This window comes from Coregonus clupeaformis, unplaced genomic scaffold, assembly GCF_020615455.1.
Source record: "Coregonus clupeaformis isolate EN_2021a unplaced genomic scaffold, ASM2061545v1 scaf1563, whole genome shotgun sequence".
Taxonomy (NCBI): domain Eukaryota; kingdom Metazoa; phylum Chordata; class Actinopteri; order Salmoniformes; family Salmonidae; genus Coregonus; species Coregonus clupeaformis.
Window position 1 is genome coordinate 85,833 of NW_025535017.1, and position 22,716 is coordinate 108,548.

A 22,716-nucleotide genomic window follows, 5' to 3' on the forward strand; every position below is an offset into this window, starting at 1 on the left:
TCAGTGATTAGTAAGGTCAGTGATTAGTAAGGTCAGTGATTAGTAAGGTCAGGGATTAGTAAGGTCAGTGATTAGTAAGGTCAGTGATTAGTAAGGTCAGTGATTAGTAAGGTCAGTGATTAGTAAGGTCAGTGATTAGTAAGGTCAGTGATTAGTTAGGTCAGTGATTAGTAAGGTCAGTGATTAGTAAGGTCAGTGATTAGTAAGGAACTCCCCTCACCTGGTGGTCTAGGTCTTCATTTGACACAAATTGAAAGGATATAACAACATCCAGCAGCCACTGGGGCCCTCCATGGAATGAGTTTGAGACCCCTGCTCTACACGCAGTAACCAAAGGGTTAAAACCGCTCTACAGCTGACCCCTAGACCCGTAGACCCGGAACATTCCAGTAACGTTCCTAAAATTCCCAGGTTTTTGTAAAATCCAGGAATCTTCCATCTGGGATTTCTGGAAAACCTAGGAATTTGGGGAAAGGTTACCAGAATTGTGCTACCTAGGTTGTTGATGATTTTCTTCCTCCTTCTCGTTTTTTCAGGCTACTGACGGAGATGAGTCACCCAACAGCGAGATCGAGTACGGAATAGTGACCAGTGACTACAGTGCCAACTTCACCATTGACCCCACCACAGGCTGGTTGGAGAACAATGGCCCGCTAGACAGAGAGGCCATGCAGGACAAGGATAATGGGCAGGTTAAATTAAACGTGACAGCAACTGACAAAGGCAGCCCACCACTGTCCACCTGGGGGCCAGTCGTCATCAATGTGGAGGTAAGATCACCGTCCATCTCTCACAAACCTTTGACAATGAATGGAACAAGTGCACAGACAGGGTGTATTGGTACCTGGGCACACCCCCTTTTATTCATTTTGATTTAGAAGGCTGTACTGATCCTAGATCATCATTTTTTACTCTGAGAAGCTTTATGCAAATGGAACCAGACCTTGTATCTGTTTTTAGACTGGATAGATCTTTCGACAGATTGATTGGTGCAGTTTTTAACGTGTCTTCTGGAGGTGATCAGAAGTATGAGGAAGGCTCCTTGTATCTTTGTCAACCTCATGAACATGCGTTTTCCAACCTAGGACATCAACGACAACATACCGAAGTTTAGAAAAACTTCTTACACATTCTCAGTGGAGGAGGGTAAGAAAGGTAAGCGCGTTTCTTTTTGTTGAAATCAGACATTTTGCCGCCATTACCCTGATTAAAACTCCAGGGAGGATGTGGTTTTAGTCCCCCTTCTACTCAGAAAAACACTTGCCATGTTTTCCACTTGCCATGCTGTCATTGTGAATAGGAATTTGTTCTTAACTGACTTGCTTGGTTGATAATAAAGATTTAATCATCTACCAAAACATTTAGCTAATCATAAATTCAAAAAACGTAAGGCCGTCTCTGTCTGTCTCCAACAGCTGAATTCGTTGGCTCCGTCCAGGCAGTGGATTTAGACCAAACTATTGACCACAACCGCATCTCCTTCAGCATCGTCAGTGGAAGCTTCGGACAATTCATCATCCGAACCTTCAAAGACAAACCCGACGGTTACATCGGTAACATCACGGTCGACCCGGACATCGAGCTAGACTACGAAAGCAGCGTCAAGACCTTCAGTCTGAAAGCGGAGGCCACGGACCTGGGATCGATGAAGGACACCGTAACCGTGGAGGTGATTGTGTTGGATGTGAATGATGAGAGGCCCCAGTTCAAGCCCATCGGCCCGCTGCTCGTAAAGGAGAACACCACTATCACTGAAGCCGTGGGAAACATCGAGGCGGTGGACCTGGACAGTAATCACTCTCTGGTCTACCAGCTGGTCTCCAGTAGGTGCCGCTGTAATGGCTCCCTGTCGTTGGGCCCCTGCTCAGAGGACTGGTTCAACCTGGAGACCACAGGGGAGATCATGCTCAGCGAGGACTTTGTGATCGACTATGAGATGTGTGAGCAGGTTGAGCTGGAGGTCCAGGTGGTGGATGAGTTCACCCAGAAAGGGGAGAACAACAGCGCAACACCAGGTTGGTTCAACTGGGTTTGGTACTTCTGTTTTGGTCTAGGGTTGTAAAATTCCCAGGTTGAAAGATTCCCTGGGAAAAGACTCCCGGGATCAGGAGGGAAAATGCAGAAACTCCTATTCTGTAACATTACTGTCGTTAATATCTACGTTTGTAACTTTAATATCTTTCTAATCATTTCAAATTAATTTCAGGGCGCATTGTGATCAACATTGAAGACATCAATGACAACGCCCCTGCGTTCGACACAATAGATTCCTTATATGGTAAATATGTTTCTAAACTTCGGCACATTGTATGGTAAATCTGAATACCGTATTTTTTTTCAATATATAATAACAATAAAGTTATTTTATTATATTCATCTAGGTAGCTACAGATTGACTTAACAGTGTTCTTGACAACCTTTTCCCCTCTACAGTTGTGGTGTCAGAGAGTGCCTCTGTAGGCTCAGTAATCGCCAGTGTCACTGTGAGTATAACTGTTTGAAATGTACAACGTCAGTTATTTTCTATTTGATAAGGTATATCAAAATAAGTCCAGGGGCGGGTGTGTTTTTGTTTTGTTTTTGAATCTCAGAATGTAGCTTTAAAAGGTAGACTCTGCAATTTGACATTATACACAATGGGACAGCTTCTTGCTATGCAGAAAACAACAACAACAACAACATTTTAATCTAATATAAAGTATACCTTTTAATACATTTAACTTGCCGGTTGTGATGTGAGTTATGAATTCCAGTCTTCCTTTTTTCCTTCCATAGGCTACAGACCGTGATTCCGGGAAGAATAGGCTAATTACATTTTCGATAACAAGTGTGCAATTCAGGGATGACGTCAACAATAAAACGACTAACGTGGACAGAGTGTTTCGAGTTGTCACCACACAGGAAGACGATAAATACGTTGGAAATATTCAGTGAGTGTACAGTTGAAGGTCGGAAGTTTACATACACCTTAGCCAAATACATTTAAACTCAGTTTTTCACAATTCCTGACATTTAATCCTAGTAAAAATTCCCTGTCTTAGGTCAGTTAGGATCACCGCTTTATTTTAAGAATGTGAAATGTCAGAATAATAGTAGAGAGAATGATTTATTTTCTGCTTTTATTTCTTTCATCACATTCCCAGTGGGTCAGAAGTTTACATACACTCAATTAGTATTTGGTAGCATTGCCTTTAAATTGTTTAACTTGGGTAAAACGTTTCAGGTAGCCTTCCACAAGTTTCCCACAATAAGTTGGGTGAATTTTGGCCCATTCCTCCTGACAGAGCTGGTGTAACGGAGTCAGGTTTGTAGGCCTCCTTGCTCGCACACGCTTTTTCAGTTCTGCCCACACATTTTCTATAGGATTGAGGTCATGGCTTTGTGATGGCCACTCCAATACCTTGACTTTGTTGTCCTTAAGCCATTTTGCCACAACTTTGGAAGTATGCTTGGGGTCATTGTCCATTTGGAAGACCCATTTCCGACCAAGCTGTAACTTCCTGACTGATGTCTTGAGATGTTGCTTTAATATATCCACATAATTTTCCTTCCTCGTGATGCCATCTATTTTGTGAAGTGCACCAGTCCTTCCTGCAGCAAAGCACCCCCACAGCATGATGCTGCCACCCCCGTGCTTCACGGTTGGGATGGTGTTCTTCGGCTTGCAAGCATACCACTTTTTCCTCCAAACATAACGATGGTCATTATGGCCAAACAGTTCTATTTTTGTTTCATCAGACCAGAGGACATTTCTCCAAAAAGTATGATCTTTGTCCCCATGTGCAGTTGCAAACCGTAGTCTGGCTTTTTTATGGCGGTTTTGAAGCAGTGGCTTCTTCCTTGCTGAGCGGCTTTCAGTTTATGTAGATATAGGACTCGTTTTACTGTGGATATAGATACTTTTGTACCTGTTTCCCCCAGCATCTTTACAAGGTCCTTTGCTGTTGTTCTGGGATTGTTTTGCACACCAAAATACGTTCAGCTCTAGGAGACAGAAAGCGTCTCCTTCCTGAGCGGTATGACGGCTGCGTGGTCCCATGGTGTTTATACTTGCGTACTATTGTTTGTACAGATGAACGTGGTACCTTCAGGCATTTGGAAATTGCGCCCAAGGATGAACCAGACTTGTGGAGGTCTACAATTTTTCTTCTGAGGTCTTGGCTGATTTATTTTGATTTTCCCATGATGTCAAGCAAAGAGGCACTGTGCTTGAAGGTAGGCCTTGAAATATATCCACAGGTACACCTCCAATTGACTCAAATTATGTCAATTAGCCTATCAGAAGCTTCTAAAGCTATGACATCATTTTCTGGAATTTTCCAAGCTGTTTAAAGGCACAGTCAACTTAGTGTATGTAAACTTCTGACCCACTGGAATTGCGATACAGTGAATTATAAGTGAAATAATATGTCTGTAAACAACGGTTGGAAAAATTACTTGTGTCATGCACAAAGTAGATGTCCTAACCGACTTGCCAACACTCTTTGTGGAGTGGTTGAAAAACAAGTTTTAATGACTCCAACCTAAGTGTATGTAAACTTCCGACTTCAACTGTAAATACTGTCCGCCAAGTCATGTTTTAATTTCTGATTTCACTATAATTAATAGCCATTATGCGACAAAAAGTGAAAATGATTTGTTAGGTTTTATGCTGTTAGTTGGATACAGAAGAATAACAGGTCTTTCAACGTTGCAGGAACGATGAAGCGCTAAATATCGATGTTAAAGGAAAGTATTTGGTGACAGTTGGGGCAACTAACACTGAAGAACCGAAACTCTTCTCTGAAACCAAACTGGAGGCAGGTGTAAAACTTACTGTAATTCATCCAAAGGTGTTGATGGTTACATTAGTGAACATATTTCATTCTCTGTTCTTACTGTTCTCTCTTACCCTCTGTCTGTCTGTCTGTCTGTCTGTCTGTCTGTCTGTCTGTCTGTCTGTCTGTCTGTCTGTCTGTCTGTCTGTCTGTCTGCCTGTCTGCCTGTCTGCCTGTCTGTCTGTCTGTCTGTCTGTCTGTCTGCCTGCCTGTCTTCCTGCCTGCCTGTCTGTCTGTCTGTCTGTCTGCCTGTCTGCCTGCCTGTCTGCCTGCCTGTCTTCCTGCCTGCCTGTCTGTCTGTCTGCCTGCCTGCCTGCCTGCCTGCCTGCCTGCCTGCCTGTCTGTCTGTGTGTCTGTCTGTCTGCCTGTCTGCCTGTCTATCTGTCTGCCTGTCTAACACTTTGTTTCATGTTCCCCTCTCCAGATCTTCACAGTTGACAGGAGCTTAAAAGTTCAGCTTTTGTTTTCAAAAACAGTAGAAGAAGTTAAAGCGGCCCAAAGTCAGATCGTACTGTAAGAGATCTTTACTGCATATATTCACTATATTACAAATGTAGCATGAAAATGTAGTAACATAATAAACTATAGACATGTATTTATATTAATTCATTTATACGTTTAACCATTCATGTGGAAGTCCCTATAGGAAGACTTTCAGATTAAAATGATGTTGACAAGTGTTTTAACCACAGCGTGGGTAATAAATGAATGAGTTAACTTTATCAATGTTTCCTTGCAGGCTTCTCACTGCAGCAACACAGACGAAAGTGGAAGTTGTTAGGGCTGAACCAGGCAGTCCGGAAACCAGGTAGGTTAGGGCTGAACCAGGCAGTCCAGAAACCAGGTAGGTTAGGGCTGATCCAGGCAGTCCAGAAACCAGGTAGGTTAGGGCTGAACCAGGCAGTCCAGAAACCAGGTAGGTTAGGGCTGAACCAGGCAGTCCGGAAATCAGGTAGGTTAGGGCTGATCCAGGCAGTCCGGAAACCAGGTAGGTTAGGGCTGAACCAGGCAGTCTGGAAACCAGGTAGGTTAGGGCTGAACCAGGCAGTCCGGAAACCAGGTAGGTTAGGGCTGATCCAGGCAGTCTGGAAACCAGGTAGGTTAGGGCTGATCCAGGCAGTCCAGAAACCAGGTAGGTTAGGGCTGAACCAGGCAGTCCGGAAACCAGGTAGGTTAGGGCTGATCCAGGCAGTCCAGAAACCAGGTAGGTTAGGGCTGATCCAGGCAGTCCGGAAACCAGGTAGGTTAGGGCTGATCCAGGCAGTCCGGAAACCAGGTAGGTTAGGGCTGAACCAGGCAGTCTGGAAACCAGGTAGGTTAGGGCTGAACCAGGCAGTCCGGAAACCAGGTAGGTTAGGGCTGAACCAGGCAGTCTGGAAACCAGGTAGGTTAGGGCTGAACCAGGCAGTCCAGAAACCAGGTAGGTTAGGGCTGAACCAGGCAGTCCGGAAACCAGGTAGGTTAGGGCTGATCCAGGCAGTCCGAAACCAGGTAGGTTAGGGCTGATCCAGGTAATCCGGAAACCAGGTAGGTTAGGGCTGATCCAGGCAGTCCGGAAACCAGGTAGGTTAGGGCTGATCCAGGCAGTCCGGAAACCAGGTAGGTTAGGGCTGATCCAGGCAGTCCGGAAACCAGGTAGGTTAGGGCTGATCCAGGCAGTCTGGAAACCAGGTAGGTTAGGGCTGAACCAGGCAGTCTGGAAACCAGGTAGGTTAGGGCTGAACCAGGCAGTCTGGAAACCAGGTAGGTTAGGGCTGATCCAGGCAGTCCAGAAACCAGGTAGGTTAGGGCTGAACTAGGCAGTCCGGAAACCAGGTAGGTTAGGGCTGATCCAGGCAGTCCAGAAACCAGGTAGGTTAGGGCTGATCCAGGCAGTCCGGAAACCAGGTAGGTTAGGGCTGATCCAGGCAGTCCGGAAACCAGGTAGGTTAGGGCTGAACCAGGCAGTCTGGAAACCAGGTAGGTTAGGGCTGAACCAGGCAGTCCGGAAACCAGGTAGGTTAGGGCTGAACCAGGCAGTCTGGAAACCAGGTAGGTTAGGGCTGAACCAGGCAGTCCAGAAACCAGGTAGGTTAGGGCTGAACCAGGCAGTCCGGAAACCAGGTAGGTTAGGGCTGATCCAGGCAGTCCGGAAACCAGGTAGGTTAGGGCTGATCCAGGTAATCCGGAAACCAGGTAGGTTAGGGCTGATCCAGGCAGTCCGGAAACCAGGTAGGTTAGGGCTGATCCAGGCAGTCCGGAAACCAGGTAGGTTAGGGCTGATCCAGGCAGTCCGGAAACCAGGTAGGTTAGGGCTGATCCAGGCAGTCTGGAAACCAGGTAGGTTAGGGCTGAACCAGGCAGTCCAGAAACCAGGTAGGTTAGGGCTGATCCAGGCAGTCCGGAAACCAGGTAGGTTAGGGCTGATCCAGGGAATCCGGAAACCAGGTAGGTTAGGGCTGATCCAGGCAATCCGGAAACCAGGTAGGTTAGGGCTGATCCAGGCAATCCGGAAACCAGGTAATGACATCACACGACTACCAGGGCCGGGGTCAGTTCCACTTGAATTCCAGTCAATTCAGAAAGTAAACCAAATTCCAATTCCACATTTTCCTAATTGAGGAGCATTGCAGATCATTGGAATTGGAATTTCAGTGTACTTCCTGAATTGAATTGGAATTGACCCCAACCCTGACTACTACATACCGATGTATTTCTTCTTCCTTCTGATGAACGAATAGAGCACCATTAACTTCGACACTATTCAGTGTGTGTGTGATCTGTGTCACTGCTCAAGTAGTTTAGAAATACATCATTAAAAAGGTGAAAAATTAAGTTACAAAAAAAGAAAATCCTTCATCCTTTTGCAGGGCGGCTGGCGATACTGTAATGGAGGTGTACTTTGTGAATGCCAATGGAACGGCCCTCGACTCTGACAGTGCTGAGACTATTCTGTCCAAGAGTGATGAACGATTCAAATTACAGATTGAATATGGCCTGAAATATATCGTAAGTAAACTATTTTTCCCCTCATGCCTGGACATTACCATACACATAAAATACACATCTATTTTATAACAAATGTCACTTTTCATTTCTTGGATTTAGAATCTCAAGTAGTCTCCCCGAACTCACTGAATTGAATTTGAATTGTCTCCAACCCGGCCTTGGACATGCTAAATGAATATTCCTCTTGGGCTGTGTCACGATCGTCAGGGAGAGACCAATGCGCAGCGTGATGAACAAACATACTTTAATTAGTTAAAGTGTAAACACAATACAAAACAAGAAACGACTCGTGAAGTCCACGGTATCAATGACCGAACACGGAACAAAAACCCACAAACACAAAGGGAAAACAGACAGTTTAAATATGGCTCCCAATCAGAGACAACCAGCCAACAGCTGACACTCGTTGCCTCTGATTGGGAGTCACTCAGGCAAACATAGAATAAAACAAACTAGAACCCCCAACATAGACATATAACACATAGAATAAACACACCCTGGCTCAACAAATAGAGTCCCAGAGCCAGGGTGTGACAGGCTGTGTCCAAAATGAGACCCTATTCCCTATGTAGTGCACTATATTTGACCAGGGCTCTGGTGAAATATAGTGCACTACATAGGGAATAGCATTCCTATAGGGACTTCCACATGAATGGTTAAACTTACAAATGAATAAATATAAATAAATGTCTGTGTCACGATCGTCAGGGAGAGACCAAGGCGCAGCGTTGAATGCGTACATATTTATTAATAGAATGATCACACGATCAAAACAACGGACGATAACGTGATGTCTACGGTTTAACACAAACCAAACAAGAACAAGAAACCACAAACACAAAGTGAAAGACAGACAGTTAAATATGGCTCCCAATCAGAGACAACCAGCTGACACTCGTTGCCTCTGATTGGGAGTCACTCAGGCCAACATAGAAATACAAACATAGAATACACACCCTGGCTCAACATAACAGTGTCCCCAGAGCCAGGGCGTGACAGTACCCCCTAAAGGCGCGGACTCCGACCGCGCCAACTAAATACCACAGGGGAGGGACCGGGTGGGCACTCCGCCTTGGCGGCGGATCCGGCCCGGGCCTGATCCCCACTCCCTCTCCAACCCCCAAAGTACCCCTGGTCCGGTCTGGCCCCGCTGGTCGGAGCTGGACTGTACACTGATGGAGCGGATTGCTCTAGCTCGGCGTAACGCATCTGACCGGTGCCGGACCAGGCACCAGTGGAACAGGCACGGGCCGTGCCGGACCGACGACGCACACCACTGGCTTGGTGTGGGGAACAGGCACGGGCCGTGCTGGACTGACGACGCACACCACTGGCTTGGTGTGGGGAGCAGGAATGGGCCGAGCCGGGCTGACGAAACGCACCACAGACTTGGTGCGAGGAGCAGGAATGGGCCGGACTGGGCTGGCGACGCGCACCACAGACTTGGTGCGGAGAGCAGGAACGGGCCGGACAGGGCTGACGAAACGCACCACAGACTTGGTGCGGGGAGCAGGAATGGGCCGAGCCGGGCTGACGAAACGCACCACAGACTTGGTGCGAGGAGCAGGAATGGGCCGAGCCGGGCTGACGACGCGCACCACTGACTTGGTGCGGGGAGCAGGAACGGGCCGAGCCGGGCTGACGAGACGCACCACAGACTTGGTGCGGGGAGCAGGAATGGGCCGGACTGGGCTGGCGACGCGCACCACAGACTTGGTGTGGAGAGCAGGAACAGGCCGGACAGGGCTGACGAAACGCACCACAGACTTGGTGCGGGGAGCAGGAACAGACCGGACCGTACTGGGGACACACACCACTGGCCCTACACCGGGATCTGGAACGGGCCGGACCGGACTGGTAACACACCCCAGTACCTCTCGCCGTGCCTCTCCACCTTCCATCCCCTCTTCGACCAGTGGCCCCCGTAACCTGGCGGCCTCCTCTGCCAACCCGCTGGACCGCTCTATCGCGGCCTCCTGCTGCCCCGACGTCGTGAGCCCCCCCCTAAAAATGTTCTGGGGGTCTCTCCTCCCCGTGGGCCAGGCCTCTATCGTTCTCGCCCAACTCTCGCTCTTCTGTCTCCAACTCCCGCTATTCAGCTCCTCAATGGGCTTGACCCAGTCGAGGCTCTTCCTCCATTGTTCCCAAGTCCACTCTCTCTGCTCTTCCCTCGGCTTGACCCAGTCGAGGCTGCCACGGAGATCTGCTAGGGATCTCCCTGGCGATGGCTCCTCGACTCGCTGCTTGGTCCAGTTGTGGTGGTTTCTTCTGTCACGATCGTCAGGGAGAGACCAAGGCGCAGCGTTGAATGCGTACATATTTATTAATAGAATGATCACACGATCAAAACAACGGACGATAACGTGATGTCTACGGTTTAACACAAACCAAACAAGAACAAGAAACCACAAACACAAAGTGAAAGACAGACAGTTAAATATGGCTCCCAATCAGAGACAACCAGCTGACACTCGTTGCCTCTGATTGGGAGTCACTCAGGCCAACATAGAAATACAAACATAGAATACACACCCTGGCTCAACATAACAGTGTCCCCAGAGCCAGGGCGTGACAGTCTGCAGTTGATAATGTTACTACATTTTCATGCTACGTTTGTAATATAGTGAATATATGCAGTAAATATTTCTTACAGTACGATCTGACTTTGGGCCGCTAAAGGAATGTTCCCCTGAGCTAGGGTAGCAAAATTCTGGTAACTTTCCAGGTTTTCCAGAAATCCTTATTGGAAGAATCCCTTTATCAGGAGGCAGTAAGCAATAATTCTGGAATCTTCCAACCGTGATTTTTTGAAAACAAGGGAATTCTGGGGAAGTTACTGTAATTTTTGCAACCCTACTCTGAACTCTGTGTGGTGTTGCAGGGGGGGACTGTGGTGACAGAGAAGCAGGTGGATCCAGTACTGTTCGTTCTGCTGGGGCTGGTGGCGGGCCTCATCATCGTCCTGGCTGTCATGACAACATCTCTCGTCTGCACCCGCAGGAGGTAAGCTGAGACCTGGGCCCGTAAGTATAAAACGTCTCAGAGTAGAAGTGCTGATCTATGATCAGTTTTGTCCTTTTAGATTATAATCAGTGGTGTAAAGTACTTAAGTAAAAATACTTTAAAGTACTACTTCAGTAGTTTTTTTGGGGTATCTGTACTTTACTTTACTATTTATATTTTTGACAACTTTTACTTTTACTCCACTACATTCCTAAAGAAAATAATGTACTTTTTACTCCATACATCGTCCAAAAGTACTCCTTACATTTTGAATGCTTAGCAGGACAGGAAAATCGTCTAATTCACGCACGTATCAAGAGAACCTCCATGGACATCTCTACTGCCTATGATCTGGCGGACTCACTAAACACAAATGCTTTGTTTGTAAATTATATCTGACTGTTGAAGTGTGCCCCTGGCTATCCGTAAATTAAAAGAACAAGAAAATCGTGCCGTCTGGGTTGCTTACTTTAAGGAATTTGAAATGATTTATACTTTTACTTTTAATACTTAAGTATATTTAAAACCAAATACTTTTAGACTTTTACTAAAGTAGTATTTTACGGAGTCATTTTCTTTTAAGGTATCTTTACTTTTACTCAAGTATGACAATTGGGTACTTTTTCCACCACTGATTATATAATTAATAGTATTATATGGACAAGGGGACTGTCACGAAAACTGATGTGGATGCAGTGGTGGAGTCAAGCGCAGGACAAGGAGGCTAAGTCCAAAATGACTTTACTAGAATGGACAAAGTCAAAACAAAAGGCCTCTAAACCAAGGAGGCGAACGATTACGCACACACGCGTAAAACACTAAACATCGAACAAGACACCAATCGGACAGGCGGACAATTACACACAACTGCAAACAAACCAAAAGGGAAACTTATAGGTGACATAATCAATACTCAATACGAAACAGGTGCACACACAAGACCAGACCAAACAACTATCGAGAACATCCAGCGGTGGCAGCTAGTACTCCGGGGACGACGAACGCCGAAGCCTGCCCGAGCAAGGAGGAGGAGCAGCCTCGGCAGAATCCGTGACAGGGACCTGATCCTATATCAGCACTCTGACGTGTTTGATACGATTCACTTAATGGACCTAAGAAGACATTTGAGAAGTTCTTAAGAAATTTGGAGGGATTAGAATTTATGATCAATCTTATGAAATTCTTTGTAAGAACCCAATCAAAAGCAGGATCAATTCAGGTTAGTTAGTGATTAGTGTGGTGCTCAGTTGGTAGAGCATGACTACCAGGGTAGTGGGTTCGATTCCCAGGACCACCCATATGTAAAAAAAATTATGCACGCATGACAAAGTAGCTTTGGATAAAAATATAAATGCAACGTGCAACAATTTAAAAAAGATTTTACTGCGTTACAGTTCATTTAAGGAAATCAGTCAATTGAAATGAATTCGTTAGGCCCTAATCTATGGATTTCACATGCTTGGGATACAGATATGCATCTGTTGGTCACAGATATACCTTTTTAAAATGTAGGGGCGTGAATCAGAAAACCAGTCAGTATCTGGTGTGACCACAATTTGGATATTGGCGGGAACTGGAAAATGCCGCCTTACGTTGATCCAGAGCATCCCAAACTCAATGGGTGACACATCTGGTGAGTATGCAGGCCATGGAAGAACTGGGACATTTTCAACTTCCAGGAATTGTGTACAGATCCTTGCGACATGGGGCCGTGCATTATCATGCTGAAACATGATGTGATGGCGGTCGGATGAATGGCACGACAATGGGCCTCAGGATCTCGTCACGGTATCTCTGTGCATTCAAATTGTCAACAATAAAATGCAGCTGTGTTCATTGTCCGTAGCATATGCCTGCCCATACCATAACCCCACCGCCACCATGGGGCACTGTGTTCACAACTTTTACATCAGCAAACCGCTCGCCCACACGACGCCATCTGCCCGGTACAGTTGAAACCGGGATTCATCTGTGAAGAGCACACTTCTCCAGCGTGCCAGTGACCATCGAAGGTGAGCTACGATGCCAAACTGCAGTCAGGTCAAGACCTTGGTGAGGACGACGCGCACGCAGATTATCTTTTCTTTACAGTTTCTGACAGTTTTTAGAAAGTCTTTTGGTTGTGCAAAACCCACAGTTCCATCAGCTGTCCAGGTGGCTGGTCTCAGACGATCCCGCAGGTGAAGAAGCCAGATGTGGAGGTCCTTGGCTGGCGTGGTTACATGTGGTCAGTGGTTGTGAGGCCGATTGGACTTACTGCCAAATTCTCTAAAATTATGTTGGAGGCGGCTTATGGTAGAGAAATTAACATCCAATTCTCTGGCAACAGCTCTGGTGGACATTCCTGCAGTCAGCATGCAATTGCATCTGTGGCATTGTGTTATTTGACAAAACTGCACGTTTTAGAGTGGCCTTTTATTGTCCCCGTTCACAAGGTGCACCTGTGTAATGATCATGCTGTGCACAAAATTATAGAAATACGTTTTTTTTGTGCGTATGGAATATTTCTGGGATCTTTTATTTCAGCTCATGAAATGGGACCAACACTTTAACGTTTTTCAACCACTCCACACATTTCTTGTTAACAAACTATAGTTTTGGCAAGTCGGTTAGGACATCTACTTTGTGCATGACACAAGTAATTTTTCCAACCATTGTTTACAGAGAGATTATTTCACTTATAATTCACTCTATCACAATTCCAGTGGGTCAGAAGTTTACATACACTAAGTTGACTGTGCCTTTAAACAGCTTGGAAAATTCCAGAAAATAATGTCATGGCTTTAGAAGCTTCTGATAGGCTAATTGACATCATTGGAGTCAATTGGAGGTGTACCTGTGGGTGTATTTCAAGGCCTACCTTCAAACTCAGTGCCTCTTTGCTTGACATCATGGGAAAATCAAAAGAAATCAGCCAAGACCTCAGAAAAATAATTGTAGACCTCCACAAGTCTGGTTCATCCTTGGGAGCAATTTCCAAACGCCTGAAGGTACCACGTTCATCTGTACAAACAATAGTACGCAAGTATAAACACCATGGGACCACGCAGCCGTCATACCGCTCAGGAAGGAGACGCGTTCTGTCTCCTAGAGATTAACGTACTTTGGTGCGAAAAGTGCAAATCAATCCCAGAACAACAGCAAAGGACCTTGTGAAGATGCTGGAGGAAACAGGTACAAAATTATCTATATCCACAGTAAAACAAGTCCTATATCGACATAACCTGAAAGCCGCTCAGCAAGGAAGAAGCCACTGCACCAAAACCGCCATAAAAAAGCCACGGTTTGCAACTGCACATGGGGACAAAGATCGTACTTTTTGGAGAAATGTCCCCTGGTCTGATGAAACAAAAATAAAACTGTTTGGCCATAATGACCAATCGTTATGTTTGGAGGGAAAAGGGGGATGCTTGCAAGCCGAAGAACACCATCCCAACCGTGAAGCACGGGGGTGGCAGCATCATGCTGTGGGGGTGCTTTGCTGCAGGAGGGACTGGTGCACTTCACAAAATAGATAGCATCATGAGAAAGGAAAATTATGTGGATATATTGAAGCAACATCTCAAGACATCAGTCAGGAAGTTACAGCTTGGTCGGAAATGGGTCTTCCAAATGAACAATGACCCCAAGCATACTTCCAAAGTTGTGGCAAAATGGCTTAAGGACAACAAAGTCAAGGTATTGGAGTGGCCATCACAAAGCCCTGACCTCAATCCTATAGAAAATGTGTGGGCAGAACTGAAAAAGCGTGTGCGAGCAAGGAGGCCTACAAACCTGACTCCGTTACACCAGCTCTGTCAGGAGGAATGGGCCAAAATTCACCCAACTTATTGTGGGAAGCTTGTGGAAGGCTACCCGAAACATTTGACCCAAGTTAAACAATTTAAAGGCAATGCTACCAAATACTAATTGAGTGTATGTAAACTTCTGACTCACTGGGAATGTGATGAAATAAATAAAAGCTGAAATAAATCATTCTCTCTACTATTATACTGACATTTCACATTCTTAAAATAAAGTGTTGATCCTAACTGACCTAAAACAGGGAATTTTTACTAGGATTAAATGTCAGGAATTGTGAAAAACTGAGTTTAAATCTATTTGGCTAAGGTGTATGTAAACTTCCGACTTCAACTGTAGGTTAAATAAGGATTTTTAAGCCTTGATACAATTGAGACATGGATTGTGTATGTGTGCCATTCAGAGGGTCAATGGGTAAGATAACATATTTAAGTGCCTTTAAACGGGGTATGGTAGTAAGTGCCAGGCACACCGGTTTGTGTCAAGAACTGCAACGCTGCTGGGTTTTTCACGCTCAACAGTTTCCTGTGTGTATCAAGAATGGTCCACCACCCAAAGGAAATCCAGCCTACATAACACAACTGTGGGACACATTGGAGTCAACATGGGCCAACATTTCTGTGGAACGCTTTCGACACCTTGTAGAGTCCATGCCCCTACGAATCGAAGCTGTTCTGAGGGCAAAAGGGGGTGCAACTCAATATTAAGAAGGTGTTCCTTTTGTCTGGTATACTCAGTGTCTATTAGGGTACAACCATGTCACTACAATGTGAATGGTAACTATGGTAACTATGGTAACTATGGTAACTATGGTCAGAAAAGTAGAAATCCACTCCATGGTATGCTGCTCCCAAAGTGTTTAATGAGAAAAGGGTAGCAGGTAACTAGTAGGGGGTTAGTTAGTAGGGGTAACTAGTAGGGGTTAGTTAGTAGGGGTAACTAGTAGGGGTTACTTAGTAGGGGTAACTAGTAGGGGTTACTTAGTAGGGGTAACTAGTAGGGAATAGTTAGAATGGATAGCTAGTAGGGGTTAGTTAGTATGGGTAACTATTTAGTATGAGTTAGTTAGTTAGAATGGGTACCTGGTATGGATGAGTTAGTATGGGTTAATTTGTATGGGTTAGTTAGTAATGGTAACTGGTATGGGTTAGTTAATGTGGGTAACTAGTATGTGTTAGTGTGGGTAACTAGCATATGTTAGTATGGGTAACTAGTATGTGTTAGTTTGTATGGGTCAGTTAGTATGGGTAACTGGTATGGTTTAGTAAGTATGGGAAACTGGTAGGGGTTAGCTAGTATAGGTTAGTTCGTACTAAACATCTCCTGAGTGGCGCAGTGGTCTAAGGCACTGCATCGCAGTGCTAGCTGTGCCACTAGAGATCCTGGTTCGAATCCAGGCTCTGTCGTAGCCGGCCGCGACCGGGAGACCCATGGGGCGGCGCACAATTGGCCCAGCGTCGTCCAGGGTATGGGAGGAAATGGCCGGCAGGGGATGTAGCTCAGTTGGTAGAGCATGGCGTTTGCAACGCCAGGGTTGTGGGGTTCGATAAAATAATGTATGTGCTAACTGTAAGTCGCTCTGGATAAGAGCGTCTGCTAAATGACTAAAATGTTAAATGTAAAATGTACGGGTAACTAACCTACGGACGGTAATATTTCACAGCTACAGAACGAAGCTGAAGGCAGCTAAAGCCATGAACTCAGCAGCCAAGGTGGTGACTGGTGGAGATGGGAAGAGTGGGCCTGTCGTTCCTGGAACCAACAAGTACACCATGGAGGGGCGAGTCCTGACTGGAACACATAGGCTGCATCCCAAATGACACCCTATTCCTTACATAGTGCACTAGTTCTGACTGGAACACATAGGCTGCATCCCAAATGACACCCTATTCCTTACATAGTGCACTAGTTCTGACTGGAACACATAGGCTGCATCCCAAATGACACCCTATTCCTTACATAGTGCACTAGTTCTGACTGGAACACATAGGGTGCATCCCAAATGACACCCTATTCCTTACATAGTGCACTAGTTCTGACTGGAACACATAGGCTGCATCCCAAATGACACCCTATTCCTTACATAGTGCACTAGTTCTGACTGGAACACATAGGCTGCATCCCAAATGACACCCTATTCCTTACATAGTGCACTAGTTCTGACTGGAACACATAGGGTGCATCCCAAATGACACCCTATTCCTTACATAGTGCACTAGTTCTGACTGGAACACATAGGGTGCATCCAACTACCTACAGGAAATGTACAGTATTGTATCACAAATGTAATTGTAACGTGTAAAGAAATGCATTCCACCCTGTCTCTGCTTGAAAAGCCTGTAAGGCTAGTTTGGAGTGCATGTTGGAAACACGTTATCAAGTCATTTCACATGTTAGAATTGCCAAGAGAATAGGGTAACGGTGTTGTCCCTGGGTGTGTGTCTAGGGGTAACGGTGTTGTCTCTGTCCCTGGGTGTGTGTCTAGGGGTAACGGTGTTGTCCCTGGGTGTGTGTCTAGGGGTAACGGTGTTGTCCCTGGGTGTGTGTCTAGGGGTAACGGTGTTGTCTCTGTCCCTGGGTGTGTGTCTAGGGGTAACGGTGTTGTCTCTGTCCCTGGGTGTGTGTCTAGGGGTAACGGTGTTGTCCCTGGGTGTGTGTCTAGGGTAACAGTGTTGTCTCTGTCCCTGGGTGTGTGTCTAGGGTTAACGGTGTTGTCTCTGTCCCTGGGTGTGTGTCTAGGGGTAACGGTGTTGTCCCTGGGTGTGTGTCTAGGGGTAACGGTGTTGTCCCTGGGTGTGTGTCTAGGGGTAACGGTGTTGTCTCTGTCCCTGGGTGTGTGTCTAGGGGTAACGGTGTTGTCCCTGGGTGTGTGTCTAGGGGTAACGGTGTTGTCTCTGTCCCTGGGTGTGTCTAGGGGTAACGGTGTTGTCCCTGGGTGTGTGTCTAGGGTAACGGTGTTGTCCCTGGGTGTGTGTCTAGGGGTAACGGTGTTGTCCCTGGGTGTGTGTCTAGGGGTAACGGTGTTGTCCCTGGGTGTGTGTCTAGGGGTAACGGTGTTGTCCCTGGGTGTGTGTCTAGGGGTAACGGTGTTGTCTCTGTCCCTGGGTGTGTGTCTAGGGGGTAACGGTGTGGTGTCTGTCCCTGGGTGTGTGTCTAGGGGTAGCGGTGTTGTCCCTGGGTGTGTGTCTAGGGGTAACGGTGTTGTCCCTGGGTGTGTGTCTAGGGTAACGGTGTTGTCTCTGTCCCTGGGTGTGTGTCTAGGGGTAACGGTGTTGTCTCTGTCCCTGGGTGTGTGTCTAGGGGTAACAGTGTGGTGTCTGTCCCTGGGTGTGTGTCTAGGGTAACGGTGTGGTCTCTGTCCCTGGGTGTGTGTCTAGGGGTAACGGTGTTGTCTCTGTCCCTGGGTGTGTGTCTAGGGTAACGGTGTTGTCTCTGTCCCTGGGTGTGTGTCTAGGGGGTAACGGTGTTGCCTCTGTCCCTAGGTGTGTGTCTAGGGGGTAACAGTGTTGTCCCTGGGTGTGTGTCTAGGGGTAACGGTGTTGTCCCTGGGTGTGTGTCTAGGGTAACGGGGTTGTCTCTGTCCCTGGGTGTGTGTCTAGGATAACGGTGTTGTCTCTGTCCCTGGGTGTGTGTCTAGGGGTAACGGTGTTGTCTCTGTCCCTGGGTGTGTGTCTAGGGTAACGGTGTTGTCCCTGGGTGTGTGTCTAGGGGTAACGGTGTTGTCTCTGTCCCTGGGTGTGTGTCTAGGGGTAACGGTGTGGTCTCTGTCCCTGGGTGTGTGTCTAGGGGTAACGGTGTTGTCCCTGGGTGTGTGTCTAGGGTAATGGTGTTGTCCCTGGGTGTGTGTCTAGGGTAATGGTGTTGTCTCTGTCCCTGGGTGTGTGTCTAGGGTAACGGTGTTGTCCCTGTCCCTGGGTGTGTGTCTAGGGTAACGGTGTTGTCTCTGTCCCTGGGTGTGTGTCTAGGGGGTAACGGTGTGGTCTCTGTCCCTGGGTGTGTGTCTAGGGGTAACGGTGTGGTCTCTGTCCCTGGGTGTGTGTCTAGGGGTAACAGTGTTGTCTCTGTCCCTGGGTGTGTGTCTAGGGGTAACGGTGTTGTCTCTGTCCCTAGGTGTGTGTCTAGGGGTAACAGTGTTGTCTCTGTCCCTGGGTGTGTGTCTAGGGGGTATCGGTGTTGTCCCTGGGTGTGTGTCTAGGGGTAACGGTGTTGTCCCTGGTGTGTGTGTCTAGGGTAACGGTGTGGTCTCTGTCCCTGGGTGTGTGTCTAGGGGTAACGGTGTTGTCCCTGTCCCTGGGTGTGTGTCTAGGGTAACGGTGTTGTCTCTGTCCCTGGGTGTGTGTCTAGGGGGTAACGGTGTTGTCCCTGGGTGTGTGTCTAGGGGTAACGGTGTTGTCTCTGTCCCTAGGTGTGTGTCTAGGGGTAACGGTGTTGTCCCTGGGTGTGTGTCTAGGGTAACGGTGTTGTCTCTGTCCCTGGGTGTGTGTCTAGTGGTAACGGTGTTGTCCCTGGGTGTGTGTCTAGGGTAACGGTGTTGTCTCTGTCCCTGGGTGTGTGTCTAGGGGTAACGGTGTTGTCTCTGTCCCTGGGTGTGTGTCTAGGGGTAACGGTGTTGTCCCTGGGTGTGTGTCTAGGGTAACGGTGTTGTCTCTGTCCCTGGGTGTGTGTCTAGGGTAACAGTGTTGTCCCTGGGTGTGTGTCTAGGGTAACGGGGTTGTCTCTGTCCCTGGGTGTGTGTCTAGGGGTAACGGTTTTGTCTCTGTCCCTGGGTGTGTGTCTAGGGTAACAGTGTTGTCTCTGTCCCTGGGTGTGTGTCTAGGGTAACAGTGTTGTCTCTGTCCCTGGGTGTGTGTCTAGGGTAACAGTGTTGTCTCTGTCCCTGGGTGTGTGTCTAGGGTAATGGTGTTGTCCCTGGGTGTGTGTCTAGGGTAATGGTGTTGTCTCTGTCCCTGGGTGTGTGTCTAGGGGTAACGGTGTTGTCTCTGTCCCTGGGTGTGTGTCTAGGGTAACGGTGTTGTCTCTGTCCCTGGGTGTGTGTCTAGGGGTAACGGTGTTGTCTCTGTCCCTGGGTGTGTGTCTAGGGGTAACGGTGTTGTCTCTGTCCCTGGGTGTGTGTCTAGGGTAACGGTGTGGTCTCTGTCCCTGGGTGTGTGTCTAGGGTAACGGTGTTGTCTCTGTCCCTGGGTGTGTGTCTAGGGTAACAGTGTTGTCTCTGTCCCTGGGTGTGTGTCTAGGGTAACGGTGTTGTCTCTGTCCCTGGGTGTGTGTCTAGGGTAACGGTGTTGTCTCTGTCCCTGGGTGTGTGTCTAGGGGTAACGGTGTTGTCTCTGTCCCTGTATTTGTTTCTAGGGCTAACCCTGTGCTCAACCTAAACATCGACACAGCCACAGACCTGGGCTTCGACGAGGAAGGATCCAACGCAGACAGAGTCAGGTAGAAAATATCTCAAAGTATTGAGTTATTACTGTTAACAAATAATGAAGATGTCATCATCATCATGGCCTCCCCTTGTATATGGCTCTAATTTACTGAATTTCATTTTTTAATTCAAGCCTCAATTCCTTGGACTGCAACATGGACATAGTCATGTCTGACAGGGATACAATGCCCATGATGGTAACGTTATAGTTATTATTATTATTATTATTACTATGTTATTATCATTATTCTGGATGGTCATGCCTGTCTCCTCCCTGTGTAGATGATCCAGGAGGAGGATGAGGAGGGGGGAGCACATAATCCGTGCAGCGAGCCTCTAGGTGAAGCCTTGGCCCAGCATGGCAGGAAGAAAGACAATGACAGCCCTAGTTTAACCTTCGCTAACCCTTCGCTCAGCACCACAGACCTGTGAGTGGCCGCCATTTTGGGTCAGTATGTGACTGCCATTTTTGGGGCAGAATCACTGACCAGTGACGGCCACTTTGGGGCAGTATTAGTGACCTTTTTGGGGGCAGTACCACTGAGCTGTGACGGCCATCTTGGGATCTAAGACTGACTGCGGGTCATAAAATGGACCACCAAAATGGACCTCCCTCCCCTCCTGGAAAAGGATGGATGCCAAACTCTGTGATAGAAAGACAATCTGTCTTTTGAAATTAAATCAAGCTCAATCAAATGTTTTTTTTTTTGGGTTGATCCACTTGTTTGCATGCTATTCTTTATTTTAAATTGAGGGAATATTTCCATGTAACCATTTATCACAACACATAGTGATCTTAGATCTGTCGGCTTGCTATTTTCTGCTACGGTATGTCACAAGTTAGCCAGGAGTTTGCTTTTGCCAAGACTCCCAATGTCCTCATGAATCCATTGAACAATATCAACCTAAAAGGATGGCAAAACCATTAACCTTTTTGGATGAAAAGCAAAAGTAAACAATTTTCATTGTGAATCACTTCATTATTTTTCTAAATATGTAAAGATTTGATATTTTTAATACATTCTGCTTTGCGATGTCATGTTTTTTTATATACATTTAATTCTGCGTTTTCCGTTATATTGAAACTAAGCAGTTGTATCTGGAATTCTGTGTTTGTTATCTAATCCAATTAACATAATAAAAAACTCCCCTCAAAATCCGTCTGTTTAAACTAGAGATATCAGTTGTTTTGCATGGGCTGCGTCTCAATCCACCACATCCGCCGATATCGCCCTTCCGCATCTGCGGTGAAAGGTGGCAGAGCGGTGTTTGTCAGACCATGAGACCGGTCTTCTAAAAATAAAACATCTGTAGTGTCAGGAACGGTTTGGAACAAAGTTCGACAAAGTATCATGACCACTCTATTGAAAGATGAGACTCTCACGAACAAGATGGCATTCTCCGATTTGCTCTAGGACACCCACAAGCCTCACAAAAGACTCTTCTGCGCCCAGATATCCAACTGATTACTTGTTGTTTATGTTAGTTCAAAAGTAGCCAGTTGTAGGGTGTCGCCCCAGGGGAGACGGGTGATTGGACCGCAGAGGAGCAACCCATATTTTTACATTGTTTATAAGTATATGCTGGGGGCACAGGAAAGCAGAGCAGCCATTAGAATTCGAGGACACTGCTCTCCAGACCCTGCAAGTCTGTAACTCATGCTGAAAGCTGGTGATATGAATAAAACTTATGATCAAAGGTTCAGTATGAGCGGACTCTTTGTTTGACAGCAATAACCACCAGCATCCCACTCGGACACGAGAGACGACACTGGGAAAGGTACTTTCTTGTATACTGGAGCATCAGAGTGGAATGAGTTGCCTCTGCCCATAAAACACGACATCCTCTCTGGGCAACTGTTTGATGTCTTCTGTGCCCATATGAATGACCCCTATGATGATGATATAGATAGTTCTTCTTCTTAGTCTTTTGTTTTATTATCATACCGTGTTCAACCGTGTTCCGTCTTGCCCAGCCATCTTGTTTCAAGACGACCACAATGGAAATAAGTCCAAAGACATTATTGTGTGTTATCCTCAATGATTTTACTCGTGCATGTACGGCTTTTTCAAGTTTTTATGTGTGCTTGTTTTTTTTGTTTTTTTTATGGTTGAATTATTAAACTAAATTAAAAACTAAACAGAAGGTCCCCGGTACCAGTTTAAAAAATGAATGGAAGTGTATATATATATGGAGATACTGTAGTTTAGTGCCTAAAATAAGGGGATAAATACATGTCAAAAATATATATAGTTTGCTGATCTTCCTGATCTCTCAGATATTGGACAGACACTTCAGAACAAACTTCCTTTAGATTTTCTTGGGGACTATCTGTTGCTCCATGTAATTAATCTGATATTCAATGCATTTCTATTGGCTAGTAGTAGTAATGCCAAATTCAATGTTGCATCCAATAACGAAAAAAATGTATACCTTAAGGGGTCTTAAAATTCCAAATCAAATAGCTAAATGATCCTAGGTATGACCATCTTAAAACAATTCCATATGTTAGCTTAGACAGAGCTTACACTCTGGAGGGTTAACTGAAACACATGGAAATGTACATAGTCTTACATCACAATCAACAAGATAACTATCACAAAATGTGATTATCACTGTAGCTGGCAATGCATACATTTAGCCATAAGGAATTATTACTTTTAAAAATTACTTTGATTGTAAAATTGCCAT

The 22,716-nt window shown here is 46.3% G+C and overlaps 1 protein-coding gene across 1 annotated transcript in view; it reads left to right on the forward strand.

The window, feature by feature from the left end:
- Nucleotides 1–21,228, forward strand: part of LOC121585739 (cadherin-related family member 2-like) — a 56,791-nt gene extending 35,563 nt beyond the window's left edge. Inside the window, exons 16-30 of the mRNA XM_041902054.2 lie at nucleotides 537–770; nucleotides 1,086–1,155; nucleotides 1,416–2,015; nucleotides 2,207–2,278; nucleotides 2,434–2,483; nucleotides 2,776–2,930; nucleotides 4,697–4,799; nucleotides 5,242–5,330; nucleotides 5,557–5,625; nucleotides 7,667–7,805; nucleotides 10,687–10,808; nucleotides 16,273–16,389; nucleotides 19,956–20,039; nucleotides 20,159–20,222; nucleotides 20,308–21,228. Coding sequence (XP_041757988.2) covers nucleotides 537–770; nucleotides 1,086–1,155; nucleotides 1,416–2,015; nucleotides 2,207–2,278; nucleotides 2,434–2,483; nucleotides 2,776–2,930; nucleotides 4,697–4,799; nucleotides 5,242–5,330; nucleotides 5,557–5,625; nucleotides 7,667–7,805; nucleotides 10,687–10,808; nucleotides 16,273–16,389; nucleotides 19,956–20,039; nucleotides 20,159–20,222; nucleotides 20,308–20,457 — 2,118 coding nt within the window. The 3' untranslated portion in view covers nucleotides 20,458–21,228. The remainder of the gene's footprint in view (nucleotides 1–536; nucleotides 771–1,085; nucleotides 1,156–1,415; nucleotides 2,016–2,206; nucleotides 2,279–2,433; nucleotides 2,484–2,775; nucleotides 2,931–4,696; nucleotides 4,800–5,241; nucleotides 5,331–5,556; nucleotides 5,626–7,666; nucleotides 7,806–10,686; nucleotides 10,809–16,272; nucleotides 16,390–19,955; nucleotides 20,040–20,158; nucleotides 20,223–20,307) is intronic.
- Nucleotides 21,229–22,716: the final 1,488 nt, after the last annotated feature.